This window comes from Cajanus cajan, chromosome 4 (assembly GCF_000230855.2).
Source record: "Cajanus cajan strain Asha chromosome 4, NIPB_CcT2T_4, whole genome shotgun sequence".
In the NCBI taxonomy this organism is placed as follows: Eukaryota; Viridiplantae; Streptophyta; class Magnoliopsida; order Fabales; family Fabaceae; genus Cajanus; species Cajanus cajan.
The window spans coordinates 54,558,063-54,576,617 of record NC_138520.1 but is presented as its reverse complement, the minus strand read 5'-3'; the positions used below and the strand labels follow the sequence as shown (position 1 = coordinate 54,576,617).

The 18,555-nt window shown below is 30.1% G+C and overlaps 2 protein-coding genes across 2 annotated transcripts; both read right to left on the bottom strand.

Annotated features, from left to right (window-relative positions):
• Nucleotides 1–1,625: 1,625 nt before the first annotated feature.
• On the bottom strand, nucleotides 1,626–15,260 carry LOC109803377 (putative E3 ubiquitin-protein ligase RING1a). The gene is made up of 9 exons (XM_083073612.1): nucleotides 15,212–15,260; nucleotides 14,819–14,858; nucleotides 10,045–10,103; nucleotides 4,682–4,763; nucleotides 4,139–4,379; nucleotides 2,883–3,395; nucleotides 2,092–2,199; nucleotides 1,821–2,009; nucleotides 1,626–1,685 (listed from the first exon to the last, which is right to left on the bottom strand). Exons 1-9 carry the CDS (start codon nucleotides 15,258–15,260, stop codon nucleotides 1,626–1,628), a joined length of 1,341 nt encoding a protein of 446 aa, XP_082929738.1.
• Nucleotides 6,330–8,049, bottom strand: LOC145957068 (uncharacterized). Its single transcript, XM_083073294.1, has 2 exons — nucleotides 7,441–8,049; nucleotides 6,330–7,370 (listed from the first exon to the last, which is right to left on the bottom strand). The coding sequence occupies exons 1-2, from the start codon at nucleotides 7,879–7,881 to the stop codon at nucleotides 7,170–7,172; spliced, it is 642 nt and encodes a 213-aa protein (XP_082929420.1). The 5' UTR covers nucleotides 7,882–8,049; the 3' UTR covers nucleotides 6,330–7,169.
• Nucleotides 15,261–18,555: the final 3,295 nt, after the last annotated feature.

Below are 18,555 nucleotides of genomic sequence, written 5' to 3'. Positions count from 1 at the left end.
GTCCTAGACTCTGTTAATAAAATTTTGAAGACAACACATGAAGTTCTTAATTGTTAGGGAATATATTTTCACCTATGAGTAGTGATAATTTATCTTTATTTTGGCTCAAGAGTGAGCAAGATTTAAGTGTGGGAAGGTTGTTAAACCATTAAGATGTTACATTTTGGGATAATATTCATTGATATTTTGTATTAATTTATTGTTAATTCTTTGGTAATACTTCATTTTTTTTTATTAAGTGTGCGCAAAAATGAAAAAAAAAAACCTAAATTCAGGTGAAATATGTGCAATTAAATAGCAAATGGACCATTACGCGATGCATAGCAATGCCCCAAACAAAATCAATAAAGCACGCCCATGTCAAGAGTATGATAGTACTTGGTTGATGAAGCATAACCTTCCATCCACCTAGTGGAGAAGCAAGACTACACTTACTCATATGCACGGTCGTACTTGGTCGACTAAGCAAGCCTTGTTCATTGAAGAAGCACCCCCATGTTCCCTCTGTCCTACACTAAAGTATGCCATGAGTACAACTGTACTTCCCTTATGCTCGATCGTGCTTAAAAGTTTGTCATTATGTGTTTTACTATAAATAGAGATGTCATAGCACATTGTTTTCATCAAGTTTTTAGCTCTATTTTCTCTTATATTTTCTTTCCTCTTGTATTTGTTATTGATTTTTTGTAAGAGGGAAAAGGTCAAACCCTTGGGGGAAGGATTCATGCTATCATGGGTAATAATTATTTTCCTTTGTTTAATGTGTTCTAGTCCTTATATTTTAGGATTGTAATGTAATTGTTCTTTGTGAAGTCCAAGGACGACTTCATGATTTATTTCTATTATATTTCAAATTATTTTAGTGTTTTAAATTCTTATTTCAATTAATTGAAAGTGCACGCTAAACACTTTTAATTAACAAAATCCTAAAATAATTGAATTCTAAAAATTTGCATGACTAAGCTATTTTTTTTAATTTTTAGTTAAATTAATTTATTAATTAATTTGATTTTGTGTGCAAATACTTTATTTTGATAATAAAACTCTTATAATCAATTTGAGTTTTTTTAAAATAAAGATTGTTGACTTATCGGAAACATAGGACTGTTAATTATTTTAGAAATAAAATTGACGATATTATTTTATAATTTAAAAACTTTATCTTGAGGGATGAGAACAATAAATTATAACTCTAAAACTTTTATTTTTAAACTTTAATAAAAGTTTTCTAGAATGTGGTTCTTAATTTTTAAATAATTATATTCTTTCCAATCAAATTCTATTTCTTCAAACTACTAAAAATTAAGAGTAAATTGATAATTATTTAAACTTAATCATTTAAGTTCAATATCTAAACTTTATCCTTTGTTGTTATTGCAATATAATAATTTAGACTTGCCTTAAGCGTATTTTAGATCTCAATCAAACTAAAGCCTTATGTCTACGGTGATAGTGAAGGATCGATACACAAATTTCTGACTATAACACGCCACAAATATTGTGAAGATTAGCATCATGTGTCTTCCTTTGTGATTCTTGGAAGAGAGAGATAAATGACATAATTGAGAGTTTTCATAATTCAATGTATCATTCAATCAATAAATGATAGTTGAAGTGACTAATCATCATTCAACACAAGACAACATTTCATTTAAGTTCCACATCTTCCTCTTATAAGCTATAACCTGTAAAGAACACATAAAAATAGCAAAGGAAAGATATTAACACTAACAATAAAAAATGGTAAAAGCAAACAAATGGTTTGTTTGTTTAAATTTAATATATAGTTACATGTTCAACTTATAAAGAGAAAAAATTACCAGATGGCCAAAGTTAAGATTATTATTATATTTTAGTTCAGACAAAGTTTCTTCCTCTCTTGCTAGAAGTTGAAACTTATCGTTGACAGGATCTAAATTGCCATCGCCACTCACAATGTCAAGTTGACACTCATTTACCAAGTACAATTCAATTTCTTCAGTTTGTAGGGAGGTTTCCATGGCAACATACTGTAGATAGTAAAACAACATTAGCATCAATAATAGATATACTAACATGTGAAAGGTTTCACAGAGATTGGAAAACATTTACCTGACAAAGTTTCTTGACTAGTAATGTAGGTCTGCAACTAAGGTATGGCCTTGGCAAATTCGGTACTCTTTTCTCCTCAAAAGAGACAAGTTTGATAAAGATAACCAGCTGAAATTATATTGACCAAATCATTGATTTTATCATTAGTGATTGTAGTATAATAGTCAAGTGGTGCATGATACTTAGGAAACAATAATCAATGATAAAGAGAAAACAACATTTTTTTTAATCGGGTAGGAAAATATAGTAAAAGTAGAAGATAATTATACATTTGATAACAAGCTTTGAACTACCGTTTAATAGGATGCATACATTCACTTACATAATACATAATTAAATAAGTAAACTATAAGATGTTAGTTTAAAAAATTATAGTTTATATACATAAATTTTAAAGAAAAATTGAGGATATTTTAAATAGAAATCACCTAACATTCAAACCCTTGTGCAAATACACATAACTTATTAAACACGTGCTTTAACTCCTACATTTAAGGATTCTCCCGTGCAACCCCACTCCACCATTATCATTCTTCAAATAATAAAATGATCATTTGATTACATATAGAGAAAATTAAAATTCTATCATAAGTAATACAAAAGCCCTTGCATCATTCAAGATCTTCAAAAAATAAAATCCCTTAATAAAGTTTGCAAATGTCTCCTTACTTTTGTTTTATACTAATTTGAGAATTTCATATGCAAGTATACAACCCAAAGTTTCCATCTCATTGATTTTGTGCTCAATTGTCAACTTAAGAGTTATATATAGGTTTGAAGAAACAAAGTACCTCATCATCATCTTGTCCCGAGCTTCGAAGATGGTCTATTAGTCTAGAAAGGCGTTTGTTTCTAAAAGCAGCAACATTTTTGGCAGTGTTACGGGTGTTTCGTTGACCATTTCTCCCCCACACAAGTGCATTGGAGGAACTATGGATATCATTAATTGATAGTAGTTCAGAGACAATTCCACCACTTCTATTTGCGATTGCCACTTCATTAGTGACATCATGAGGAGGACTTTGTGCCTCCCCACACGTATTACTTTGTTCTTCTGCCTCTGCCTCACTGGTGTCACTCATGACTTCTACTTCTTTCTCTTCTAAATTAGGAGATAAGGCCCCTCCCCTATTCCTACTAGATTCAGGGTTTTCAATTGCATTTTTGAAATTTCGTCTTCTCCTTAGATTTGAACTTCTTAAGTACTTTACTTTTGACCTCTTGATATAAGTTGAAGCAGAATGCTTCTTTCCTAGTGCAGCTCTTTGTCGTTTAAAAGTCTTGCTATAAGATTTTTGCATCCTCTTTAAAATGACAGAAAAAAAAAAAAAACTCATATTATTATAATTAGAAACACTTGTAAAATTCATTGAGAAGAAAATGTGGTTCATAACATATATTGTTAATACTATTCACAAAACAAATCAAAGATTTATAGAAACTAATCTACTTGTAAAATTGTAGTCTAGTTTTATTTTTGCAACATCATACAACTAATCTATATTTAGCTTTAAAATTGGCTAATGAATATGGGTGAGACGGGTTAGTTACAAGGAATACGGTTCCTTGTCAACATGCTAGTGCAACAAAGCATTTCTAATGATTTGAATGAACATGTAGAAATATGTAACTAAAGGATTTTCCGTTGGAAGGGAGAAAAATTCTAATCACATGCGTAGTTTACATGTCTTCTTTTTTGTCTTGAATTAGAAAATGATACTTCAACAAAAGACTTACCTAAATGTTTCATTATAGAACAAATAATTTTTTTTTCTAATTCAAAGGCCAAGTTTTGCATAATAGTTGAAGTTGTTCAAGTCAAAGTTTTGACTATAATATATATAAGCAAAATAGGTCCAATCCTCCCTAGAGCGTAGTCAATTTAAATTAAAAAAAAAATAGGTTAGTTAATTTGGCTATTACATATTATTATTCTCAGGTGGAATGTCTCAATTTTATTTCACATCTTACAACCAAAAACGTTTAGGGCCATTCTCTAGAGAATTTATGACAAACAATTTAAGAAATATTATGATATTAGTCTCACCTGCAGACTCTCAACTTCGTCATCTGATAATGCCAGTTCCTGATCCAAAACATTATTAAAGAATTTTTTTTTTTCTGTTTCAAAAACTCTAAATAAAAATGCAATATATATGGATATTACCTCCTCCTCGTACTCATCAATATTAGGATACAGGAGGGCAATCAAGGCATCGAAATTGGGGTCTTCCCTTAGAGACCGACGACTTGAACAATGTGTACGACAAGAAGGGCATTCATTGTTTCTGCAATAACATCATTCCATAGACATCAATTAGAAGAAGTTGGAAAAAAATTAATTGCAAATAAAGTACAATCATCCTAACTAAATATTAAAAGAGTTAATCACTTATATATTATCGATGTAAATTTTTTTTTTTATACTGACAACCAACCATATCTCTTAATATAGTATCATGTTAATTATTTATTTAATAAAATAAAAATAAAATAAAATAATTTAAAAGATATGATTGATTGCCAATATAAAAATTTTTACATCGATAATGTATGGAAGATAAAAAATGGTTGTAGTTTGATGATAAACCCAAGGCGAAATGATTTCTCTATGCAGTCTCTGCAAAAGCGATGCATACATTCCATTACAGCTCTTGTCTTTCGAATGATGCCTACACATATATATAAAAAAAAAATATAATTAATTTTATGATGTATATATTTTAGTAAGTAGGCAATCAAAATAATGAAAAGAATAAAAGGTTGAATCTTGCATATATATGTTGCACAAAGTCATTGAAAGTTTATGCATGTACACTATACATACATTTGAGTGTATATATATATAATACCTTCCAAAAGGGGAAATTTTGTGTAACAAATCAGTTGTTGCTTTAACAGTTGTTTATATTAGTGATTCAATAAACTTCAAAGTTTAGTCAATTCCCTGGTAAATTAGCTTTAGCTCCCTCAAACATAGTGTGAGAGATGGTGCATTTGAGATTGCTTTCAGAAGTTGAGACATGAACCACAAACATTATTAACAAAAAAACATTGATTTAGGACAATTTAAATTGATGGAACATTTTGATACGCCAACCATTGACGTGTAAAAGGTTGTATCAATCAGATAAATTAGACATTCTTTGGTGAGTTTGCATCCACCAAGCATGAGAGAAGAGATATGTTTAGCCTATATATACCATATTGGTTTTGGTCAAAATATCCCTAATATATTAGCTCTCTAAGTGAGACAAAAAATCCATCAGCCTGAGGCTTTTCTTCAATGCCAACAAAGTAGTCCAAATTACTAACATCTTTAAGAGAAAATAGTAAATTGAGCTTTAATGATTAGGTTCTGAATTAGTGCATGATTGTTACTTGTAACAACAATATCATTAACGTAAATTAACACATAAAGAAGGTTAAAGCCCTTGGTGGTAAATGAAATTACGGTAAAGTAGACTATATATAATTTGTCAAACTAGACTCAAGGAGTTTATTTTAGACCATAGATAGTCCCTCCAAATTAAAGTTGCGGTGAAACTCAAAACTTGGTGGTTGAGTGATGAAAAATTCTTACATGAGGTTTATTGAGAAAGGAAGTGTTGACATCAAGTTGGTTAAAAGGCTAGTGGTATATTACGGTTGAAATCAGAACAACACAAATAATGATTGACTTAATGGTTGGAGAGAAAGTTTTAGTAAAGTCGTGACTAAAATGTTGATGAAATATTTTGACCCAAAGCCTGGCCTTATATTTATTTTCTATATTCTATGATTTTACTTTTACATGAAATACCCATTTTCACCCAAAGGGTTTTTTTGTTAAGGGCGAAGGCAAAAGCGTCCAAGTATTTTTGTATTGGAGTGAATTAATTGTATACATACTGAATTAGAACAAGACATGCTAGATTAATTAGGACTTTTTTTTTTGTTGTTGTGGATTTTGGCTTCATATGTGTAAGCAATGAAGTGGGATTAAGTCTTTTCTAAATAATCCTTAACTTTGGCCTAGTTTGCATGGGATATATATTTTAAGGGCTTGAAGGGGGTAGTGTCGGTGGACATTAATTGAGGGGAGCGTGAAATAAAGGGAATGAAGAAAAGAGATTATGAATAAATTGAGTGAGAAAATAGTTGACTTAAAAAGGGGAATGGTAATTGGAGAAAAAGTGGAGATCGAAGATGGGGAAGAGGATGGGAAAAGAAAAAGACATTTTTGTGATCAAAATTAAAGTTTGTTTTATTGGGAAAAACTCAAGTCTCACATCGACTAGAGATTAGGCAATTGAATAATATATAAGTGGAAAGCAACCCTCACCTTACAAGCCGGTTTTGTAGGGTTGAGTTAGGCTTAATCCACTATTCTAACATGGTATCAGAGCCATTTAGATCCACTTTAAAAATGGGTCACCCACCATTGATGAGGTGGTGTATTGGGAAAAACCCAAGTCCCGCCAATCCTAGATCATTAAAAAGGGTCACCCACCATTTATCCACGTACCAAGCCCAATAGTGCTGGACGTGAGGGGGTGTATTGGGAAAAACTCAAGTCTCACATCGACTAGAGATTAGGCAATTGAATAATATATAAGTGGAAAGCAACCCTCACTTTACAAGCCGGTTTTGTAGGGTTGAGTTAGGCTTAATCCACTATTCTAACAGTTTTTGTTAGAATGTCTAAAAAAAACTTTTAAAAGTTAGACAAACTATTGGTTAAAAAAATTAATGATGGGAAAATCGAAATTGAGAGAAAATAGGAAGCTGATTAGTAATGTAAACACTTATGAGAAAGGCATGACTTCAGAATTTAAAAGGATATGACATATTTCGTTTTAGTCAATTTTATATGTGAGCACTTTTAAAATTGAGTGAAAATCCATCGATTTTAAAAATCACATACGGTTATTAACAAGTGGTCTTATATGTTCCTCTACCCAAAAAAAAATTGGAAGTTGCTACTGTACCCTTGATAAATGAGGGATTTTGATATTGTATACAATATATATGTACACATCATTTAAATGTCATGTCAACTTTTTAAATAAAAATTATTTTATATTTAAATTTTTACATTATTTATTTTTTAAGATTTTATTCACCTTTGCAAACTTATTCCTGCTGAGGTCAAGTGTTTCAACCGCAGGAAGAAGCTGCAGAGACTCGTCCATGAGAACTAAGCCATTACACGCACATGACACAAAAGACAAGCGGTTCCACTGCGGAAACTTCTTCACCTCCGTTATCCTGCTAGCAAACACGTGCCGCAGAGCATCCTAATAACAAAACTCAACACTCAGCAAAATTGCGAAGAAAGAAAGCAAATAGAAAACAAATACGACTCACGGTAGAGTTGTGACAAACGATCTTCTCGAGTGTGTGGCGGAGCTCGAGCAAGCCTTTGGCGGCGGAAGTTGACAAGTCGCAACCTCTGAGTTCGAGAACCTTCAAGCACTCTAACGGAAGAAACGACAAGGGCGTTGGATCCCTGATTGGATGAGGCAGCACCGAAACGACCTTCAGCGAGGTGAGGAGGCGCAGGATCCGGCGGAGCTGCTCCAGGGCTCGGTGGTCGCCGAGGTCCGACACGTACGCTCGGAGGTAGTCCACCGGGGCGCCGGAAAGGAGGCTTTCCAACTCGTGCAGCGCCTCCAGCCTCGATTGCACGTAGTGAAGACCCGCCGGATTCAGCTTCAACACCAAGGCTCCTTCGATCAGAGGTCCCACCTGGTCCTCCACGAAGTGCACCAACTTCTCGAGGTACCAATCTCCGGTCACAATCGCCATTCTCCGCCGACGAGGTTTCCGCGCACACGTCAAAAATTAGGGTTTTTGCAGCGAGGGAAGAAATAAGAAGCCAGAAAAATTTGAAAAAAAAATTAAAAAATATGAACTTCATGGATGTGAATTTTAAATAATTAAAAAATTATAAATAATTTGAATTTAGTGACATGTCATCATCGATATCCTTCTTTATAAAGAGTACCGTAGAAATTCTCAAAAAAATTCCACCCATTGCACTTGCTACTCATCTACATCAGCAAGAACCACAAATGAAAAATTCATCCCACCGCACTCACCACCTATATGCATTAACAAAAACACCACATGAAAAAATAAAATCCACCCCCACCGCACTCGCTTCGTGTTTAATTACCACTTTTTCTTAATTTTTTTTATTTCAAATCTCTTTCTTCCTTACATATCTCTTAACATTCTAACTAATTATTGTTAGTTGCCTTTCTCTCTCTTAACATTCCATATAATCAAACTTGTTAGCTTAGAATATTAAAACTTGAATGTATGTGATTTTTGACAAAAAAAAAATAGTGACATAAAAGTGTTGCAGATCTATTGCAGTTGTGTGTTCCAATTATTTTACAGAATTTTTTTTATAATAATTTAAAAGTTCATGCATTTGCGGACAGTTGAAGTTGCAGAGAGTACTATATTATATAGGACTCACAATTTAGAACCATGCTCCAATCAAAATGCGGAAGACGTGGCAACCATCCCACAAGGTGATTACGATACAACAAACACCCCTTGGTCCTGGCGATTGTAACCACCATCGACTCTCTTTGAAAATACTAGTGTTAGAGGAGAATGCAGAACCAAGATATAAGCAACCCTCACATGTTTTGAAATCAATGGAATAAAGAAATCCAAGTAAGTTTACTACAAACACCCACAAGATAAAATTCACCACCCTAATGGCCCAAGCTATTGAAAAACTTTGATGGAAATACTATATTATTTTTTGGTCTTAGATTGATATGGTTTGAAAATATTTGAAGCTTCAATTTTATTCTTTTTTTTATTTAAGACAAGTCCAAGTAAGTTTACTACAACACCCACAAGATAATGTAATAAAGAAAGGTGAAACCAATCGGAATAAATTAACAAGGACTCTTATATGTTTTGGAGGAAATATGAGAAGGCAATTTGTGTGCCTCGCTTAGCCAGCAAAAGGATCGAAAATAAAAAATAAATATTTTTACTGAAGAAATTTACATAATTTGGAAACTAATTTTTGTACATCAACATTGGGGTCCTAAACTGAATTGCAAAAGAAGAAAAATACCCCAACAAAGGTATAAAAGTGTACTAGACTAAAAAAAATATGATTGAAATACAATATTTAAAGCTTTTGAATAGTCTAGCAATGAAATAGGGGAAAAGAAACAACAACATAACGTATATAAGCTTGCCCAAAATAGATAAAGGAAAATAGGATATTTTGGTCAAGATGTATTAAGGATAACGAAAGGAAAGCTTAGGACCCAAGTCAAAATATAGAGCAAAAGAGAGATATTCAAAATTGTGTAAACAACAAAGCTATAAAACCTATGAGCCAAACTATGAAGTTATTTAAAAAATGGTGATTAAGCATAAATCAATAGGAGAGATAAGGACTATAGAGATAGAGAATCCATTTTATTTTATAGTAAGAAAGTCTACAATAGAAATCAGTTACGTTTTTTAAGATTGAGTAAAAGATACCAAAGCAAAGAAAGAGACCTACTCATGATTTTTATTGACATAGAAAAAGCATGTGATTGTTCCGAGAGAAGTATTCTGGAAGGCTTTTAAAAATAGAGTTGCTTGTATGGCTTATATCAAGGTTAAACAAGACATGTACGATGGGGTAACTACTAGTGTGAGAACTTCAACAAGAGAGACCGAGGACTTTCTAATAGGGATATAGGATTACTAGCTTGTATGGATTCCAATTTTTAAACTTTCATCACACATCAAAAAAGCAATAAATTGTTTCTCTTAAGTCTATTTTGATGCCATTATTCCACTAAATAGGTTATATATTGACAGGTGAGAGGGAGAGACAAAAAGAGAGGTGATTAAATTTTGCTGTATCTTCACCCTTCCTTTTCTTTAATCTGACAACCAATTTGACTTTATTTCTTTGAAAATTATAATATATACACGTACCTAGACATATTGGGCATTGAACGTCCTTCCGAACATCTTCCAATTGTATCATGCAAGACCTACAAAAGAAAACAAAATGAGGATACCATGTGTAATTTGAAAAAGGAAGATTCAAGATTGTCAAACATCTAAGAATTTATGTTAAATCATGTAGTTTTTTCCTTGAGTTCTAAACTTGTAATATTTAACTACTAAAAAATAATATATATATATATATATATATATATATATATATAGAGAGAGAGAGAGAGAGGACCAATTATAGTATCCAAATATAAGTTAACCTCATTCATAATGTGGAAAATAAATATAATATAGACAATAGATAATAAATAATAAAGAATAAAAATTTAAAAACTTAAATATATTTAAGTCTTTTAAATTTAAGGTAAATTTATTTTTAATATCTTAAATTTAAAATTAATTTTTTTAGTCTCTTTAATTTCAAAAAATCTTATTTTACTCCTTATATTCAAATTTTGTTAGAGAATTTGTTAAATTCTATTACATAAAAACCATCTACTAGCATTCATGTTAGTAAAAATATTTCATTAAACTCTAAATATTCTATAATTATCTCAATTTATCACTTTTAGATATATTATTAGTGGTTTGGAGACTAAAACAAAATTTTTAAAAATTATTTTGAATTTGGAAAACTAAAAATATGTTTAAGATAAATTTAAAATATAATTTAATAAGATCATATGAAAACGCAAGTGTTATGGGCAATAACATATATCATGAGTAATGAGTAAGAATTAAAGAGTAAGAATGACGATGGTAGAGCACCACTTAAACATCACTTGTATCATTCTTATTATCACACACACGCTAATAAAAATAATAATTATTATTATTATTTATTATTATTATTATTATTTTATTATTATTATTTAATCTTAACTTTCTTTCTTAATCTACCAACATAACGATACCGTTGAATATATTCTAATAATACATAATTGTTAATGACAATCATTATTAGACATTTTTAATATGTAATTGTTAATAATTCTTGACAACAATTGTCATAATTGCCCCTAACTCAGTTCCTGTAATTTAGCTCTTGCTAACTAAAAATCTGCCTTTTCCCAAAGTTGATCTTTCTCATTATTCACTTCAATATCATATATTTATCCATTTTCATTTAAGGTTTTACTATATCCCAAAATTACAAATATTAATTATTTTTTTTCACATTGCTTTAAGTGATGGAACCTTTTATCACAACTAAAACATATAGCCTTGTTTTTCCTTTTCATCAATTTGTAGTGTTGGAAATAAGAGGGGTTACACTCTTGGGAAAATTCCAATATAAGGTCACAAGAAAATACATAATCGGAACTTATACCACATTTTAACTATAATATATATATATATATATATATATATATATATATATATAAAGTTTGTAAGTCTTTTTTATTTATGTTAGTCAATATACTAATTTTATCTTATGTGGGACTTCTCATTCACATAAACATACAAATAATTCCTCCAAGTATAAGTCTCTTCCACATTATATAATGTCCCTTAAGTAGTGACCTTTTTTCATGTACAAGTAATTATATAATGTCCCTTAAGTAGTGACCTTTTTTCATGTACAAGTATTTAATGGTAGTCTTTATAACTTAACTATTATTGTCGATATGCTCTAAATACTTGCATTTTTACTTGCATCATCATTAGGCCCCTAAAGTTTAGCCATTGACACTAATATAATATAAATACCTAAATCTTTATTTGTATCACTTTGTTAGGACACTAAATGTTAGCCATTGTCATTCGTATACTCTTAGATACTTACATTGACATTAGCTCATATCGGAGATGTCGATTGAACTCTACATTGCCAAAATGAATTTTAACATAAGGGATCCCAACAAATGGATCATTTAACACCTCACAAATTTAACGGTTCAACGACTATACTTCATAACACTTCGTATGATAATACTTCACTTAACTCCTTATTAATCATAATTCTTCACTGGTCAAAATCCTTCATGACTAGTAATTTTTTAGATGTTCGATTGCTTTATAGGATCAATGAAAGTCCTCGCAAGCAAACACACAAGACTCTTCGGTTTGATGTATCATCACCATGTACTTTATGATAAATTTCTCAAAAGGTCACCTCCTAATTAAATTATTTCTAGTCAAACACGTTTAACTATAAAGTTCTTAAGTTATGAGTTATCAAAAATTATATACATCTTATTGGTATAGCTAATACTAGTTATATAGCCTTTAGATTCCTTTTATTTCAATCTATCCAGAATGTCACAAGCTCACTCTCTTCCTCATAGTTTGTCCTCAAGTCACATTGTACTAGAAGAGTGGATTTAATTTGATAACATTTGTAACACCTCTTATATTCGACATCTCAACGATGACACTCCATGACATTTTCCACAATGATAATTCACTTTTCATTAGTCAGAAACTTCTGTGAGTAACTCTTTTTGTGATGTCTAATAACTTTTTAGGGTCTATAATTATCTCCACAAATAATATAAAACTTTTTAACATATTTTATCCTTACTCATACTTTTTGGGAAACTTTCCAATAAGTAACCCATTCTTGAATTATTTTAAGTCAAATAAGTTTAAATATAAAATTATGAATAATGAGCTATCAAAAGATTAGATATATATTTTATTAATATAGGTAACAATAATTAATTATTTTTAAGTTATCCTCAACTTTATACTCATATATATACAACCTTTAGATTCTTCCTATTTTAAAATGTTTAGATTATCACAAATATCAATCGCCCATTCTATTACCTCAGTACTTATATAAGTTGGGTGGTTAAGTTACACCATTAACTCTTATATAACTTATTGAGAAATATGTGATAGATAATATTGAGAACTCGAGACCATAAGTTAATTAACCACAAAAATAAATTTATATCATATTTTAATCCAAATAATATTCATGAATAAGAAAGCAAAATAGAACTCATTTTGTACACTATTTAAATCATAAGAGACCAAAAAATATTTTCAATAAAAATCCTCCAAAATACTCATACATATGTTCTATATTGACAACGTTAGACTAGGATGACCTTTCACTGTATTACTTCATTTAATCCTAAAATATATTCTTATTACAAAGAACCAATATAAAACTAGTTAAATAGATTTAAGTACAAATATAACTTAATATTTACATTGATTTCCTTGAAAATTATTTCTTCTTCTTTTAAAAAAAAACAAGAAAAAAAAACAATAGTATGATGATTGATATTATAATATTAACGAAATATTATGGGAATCGATAGTTTTAACCATTGTATTTATTTAGTTTATAATTGAAATTGCTAATAAATTTAATTGTCTTATCGGATTATAATGTTATACATTATGAGTTATGATATTGAGAAGTAATTTATAATTATTAATATTATTTTATTTATTTTGTTTGAAGTTGTGATTTTACGTTATTTCTCTCTCTATTTTTTCTTGGGTATCATTCTTAAAATAAAAAAAAAATTGTTAAAGACATCGTCACACTAATGTTGGCACCTTGTCCAGTAGGTATTCAAACTTTGGATCGTGATTTTTCAAGAGACTAACTCTCGCCACTTTTTTTTTTTTTTTTTTTTTTTTTTTTTTTTTTTAATATTACATAATATTATATTAAAAAAAATAGTTAATTATCATGGTTAAATCTTTAAACCTTGAATAAGTTTTTTTAACCAATTCAATATTCAATCAACTTTAAGATTGTATTTGGATGGAGAATTTAAATTTTTTTTGTTTTGAAGAATTTTAAATATCTTAAGATGAAATGTCTTATTTGAATAGAGAATTTTTAAAAAATTTTAAATTTAATTATTTATAAAATTTCTTAAAATAGTAAAATTTTAAATTCTTTAAAAAAATTGAATTTTTTAAAAATATTTTTCTCCTTTCTTATCTTACCTATATATCTTTTATTTCTTTATTTATCTCATAACTCTTATATTTCCTTTGTCTCCTTCTCTTTCATCTAATTATCTCTAATACTTTATTTTCTCTCTCCCTTCTCTCCTTCTCTCATCTCTCTCTCTCTGAATCCTTTTTTTTCTCTCTCCCAATTTCTTTTCTTTCTTTAATTTTGATCTCTTTTCTTTTCCCTCTCTCCTATTTCTCTTTTCTCTTCATCTCGTTCTCTCTTTCTATTTTGTCTTTACTTCTTTTTCTTCCTTTATTTTTCTCCTAACTCTCTCACCTCTCATTCAAAGTTGACATAAAAAATATCAATAATTTTTAAAATATTCAAAAATATTTTTTAAGTTATTAAAAATTGATTAATAATTTTTAAAATTATTAAATATTTAAAAATTGGCTAATATTTATTTTATAATTTTTAATCTTAAAATCTCAATAAATATATATATATATATATATATATATATATATATATATTTAAAATCAATTTTACCATGGTGCAAATCAAATTACAATAAAAAAAATTAAAATTTAAGAAATTTAAATTAACTTATTTAAACAAAATATTTAAAGAATGATAAAAATTAAAATAAAAGTATTCAAATTCTTAGTTCTAATATTTAAACAAAAGTCTTTCATGCATCTTAACTCAAAGAAATTGAAAAAAAAAAAAAAACGTAAAAACGAATCATGCTAGCTTAATCAAACTCATGCCACTGAGAAAATCCAAAGGGTAGCAAACTAGAAAAAAGTAGAGAAAATCAAAAAATGAAATTGAAAGTAAATAATGGAGGAAAGGTGGAATAAAGAATGGCTAACATACTTTTCAACATCATCAGGGAGCATTGATTGGCTTCGAGGACCTAAACATGCATTCAACAGGAAACAAAATAAATATAAGTATTAATAATACGAAAAATAAAAAGCATGACCACAAAACAATGAAAACCATGAGAATAATTGCCGAAATCAAGGAATAAAAAAAATACTACAGATGTGGATGAGATCTTAGATGATTGTGAAAATAGTTCAAAGAAATTAAGATTTTAAATTGTGGTCGCCATCGATATAGTTGATGTTGTGAGAAATTAGGAACAAATGCAGCCGATCCAACAATAATTGTAGTTGCCGTAATTCTAAAAACTAGATGTTGCAGCCAAAGTTTAGACAATAATCGTTTATTAAAACTTTGATAACAATTATTTGCATCACAAACCTGGGAGTGGATCTTCTGGAAGCTTTTGCTTATTTCTCTTACTATGCATAGTGTCAACCTTTGTCGCACACTCGCACCACTTCGTTGCATTTGAAGAGAGGAACGCATAGGTTGTGGGAGCAGAAGAATGGTGGAAATGAGAGAATGAAGTTGAAACTTACGCTATTTTATACAATGTTGTGGTCGTACGTGTAACGTACCTCGCTGGTGTAGGTGCACCGAGTACTCGAGTTAGCTTAACCAATGAAACTTGGCTATAAAAATTGTTAAGAGTGATTTCGTACCTTTTAGTGGGGATTTATAATCAAATTTGTTGATTGTTACCAAGATTGCTGTCACCGTGAAGGTTTGTTAGTTGGGTGCACTAGCAAGCATTTGATATTTTCCTTCGATGTAATATTTGTTTTCCTATTTATTTCATTTTCCAACTATGTTGATTTTCATGGATTCTGGCTTTATTTTTGTCATCATTATCTTTATTGATGAATTTTTTTCATCAAAGGAAATTAACTGATTAAAATTTAAGTAAATTAAATTTCTCTAAAGAGATGCATGCATTAGACTATCAGTTTCTTATGTTGAAATATATAATTTAGTTCTTTTAATTTAACATTATTAAAGTAAATTATATTTTTTCATTAAAAAATGTAAATATTACATTGCCTTTCAACCTTCATTTTTATGTTAAAATTATAGAAAAATTACATCTTCTCTTAAGAAATATGAACATTATATTATGTAGCATCCTAAACATACCAAAATACGAGGTTTTTATAAAAATTGTACATTTGAGAATGACTTAAAAGAATTAATTAGTATTATTTATACCAATAAGATGCATCTATTTTTTGATAACTCATCATTTAAGAATTCACATTTAAGTATGCTTGACTTAGAAGTTTAGGGATGAGTGACCTTTTACAAAGTTTCCTAAAAAGTATGTAAATGAGAACAAAGTACACTTAAAAGACTCATATTGCTTTGTGGGGACAGTCAATGGATGATCTTAAAAATGATAGAACATCTAAAAAAATAGCTACACATGAGGGTTTTGACTAATGAAAGATTTTAACTAACAAAAAGGTGAGTGAAATGTCATGGAACAAACCCGTTGAGACGTCAAATATGAGAAATGTTACATATTATCTCATTTCTTATGTTAAAATATATAATGTAGTCTACTTAACTTGAATTATAATATTTTTATTCTAAATATATACTAAAATATTTGATATTACCTTTAATATCATATTTATTTCATTTTCCAAGTTGGACTTTTTTTCCTTATATTATTATAATAATAATAATAATAATAATAATTATTATTATTATTATTATTTATTCTTATCTCTATGATCTTTATTGATGTATTTTCTTTTTATGGGTTGAAGGAAATCATTAAGGCCGCATACCAGTGATGTTAACAAGGTGTACCTTAGGATCACCGACAGTTGTAACATGCTAATAAGGTGTACCTTAGGGTCACCGACAGTTGTAATATGCTAACAAGGTGTACCTTAGGGTCACTGACAGTTGTGATACGCTAACAAGGTGTACCTTAGGGTCACCAACAGTTGTAACATGCTAACAAGGTGTACCTTAGGGTCATCGACATTTGTACAGGTGTGCCTTAGGGTCACCTGTGATGATATGTGAAACTTCTTTATGGCGCCACATGCATGCATTTATGAGTCGAGTCCATGACATTATAGCATGATAAATGAGTATATATGTGATATTGATTGTTTATGTGTATTGTTTACATGTGAGTTATATTTGTTGTGCATGTTTGTGCTATCTAACCTTTATTTCTTCACCTGAAACTGAGTGAGATGTTTCTCACTCCCTTGTTGTTTTTGTATATGTTTAAATTATATTAGCGGCACACCTGGAGTAATATATGCATATGATGCATGTCACACATTCATTATTTCATTAACTCAACATTTAACTTATTACATAATTTCATTTAGTACATCATGTCATTATTTTTCATAGTCTCATAATCATAGCTTGTCTCAATGGTTCATTCTTATGTTTCATTTCATTTGTCCATATTTCACATGGTCATGTCATAAATACTCCTCATAAGGTCCGCACAGGAATTCACAGAAAACATTCTTATTCATATTAAAACTTATTTATTTTTAGCATTAATTCCATATTCATTTATTATTTCCAACAAAGAACAAAGTAGAGTAAACAGAAAGTAAAACAGAACAAAAGGCAAGGGATTGGGGGCCAATCCGACAAACAAACTATCCAACAATTATTCCCACACCCCTGAGCGAGGTTTCTCACTCCTCCCTTACCTGGATAAGCAGAGTTAAAACTTGGGCAGGGCCTCCTCCTCTGGATTCCCTCTTTCTTTCCCTCTCTTTCTTTCTTTCTTTCTCTCTCTCTCTCTCTCTCTTTCTTTCTTTCTCTCTCTAAGATTTCACTTTCTTATTCTGTTATAAAATTTTCACCCCCCTGCCCCTATTTATAGGCATCCTGGCGCACCCGGAATGGCCCGTACTGATTTCGGAATGGCCCATTCCGGAACCTTCAAATATACGTAAAATTTTAAACTGGAACGGCCCGTTTTCAACTTAACTTTCTAGGCAAGTTTAGAATTCCGGAACGGCCCGTTTCCCTTTGGGAACGACCCGTTCTAGAGAAACCCAAATAGGCTTCTTTTCTACTTTGGAACGGCCCGTTCCACTTTTGGAACAGCCCGTTCCAGCGTAAAGAAACAAAATTTTATTTAAAAATTTTCACAAATAATTAAATTATTACAAACCTTTAAAATATTTTATAAAACCTTTTAATTAACTACAATAACTATATATATATATAAAAAATAAATAATAATCAATATTGTAATAGTAGAAAATTCGAGGTGTTACAATTCTCCCCTCCTTTTAGAAATTTCGTCCCCGAAATTTACCTGAAAACAGAAATGGATAAGCTTCTCGCATCTTGCTTTCTAATTCCCATGTAGCACTTTCTTCAATATTTCCTCCCCAAACGACCTTAACCAAAGGAATTTCCTTTCCTCTTAGTTGTTTCACCCTCGTGTCATCAATCCTTAAAGGAATTGTTTCATAGGTAAGATTATCCTTCAACTGAATGTTGTCAGATTCAATGATATGAGAAAGATCATGGACATACTTTCTGAGTTGGGAAACATGAAAGACACTATGGAGATTTGAAAGAGATGGAGGCAAAGCAATTTGATAGGCTACTTCACCAATCCTTTTAAGAATTTGATAAGGACCGATGAAACGTGGAGTAAGCTTACGGGATTTCAGTGTTCTGCCTACTCTTGTCCAAGGAGTGACTTTAAGGAATATATGATCACC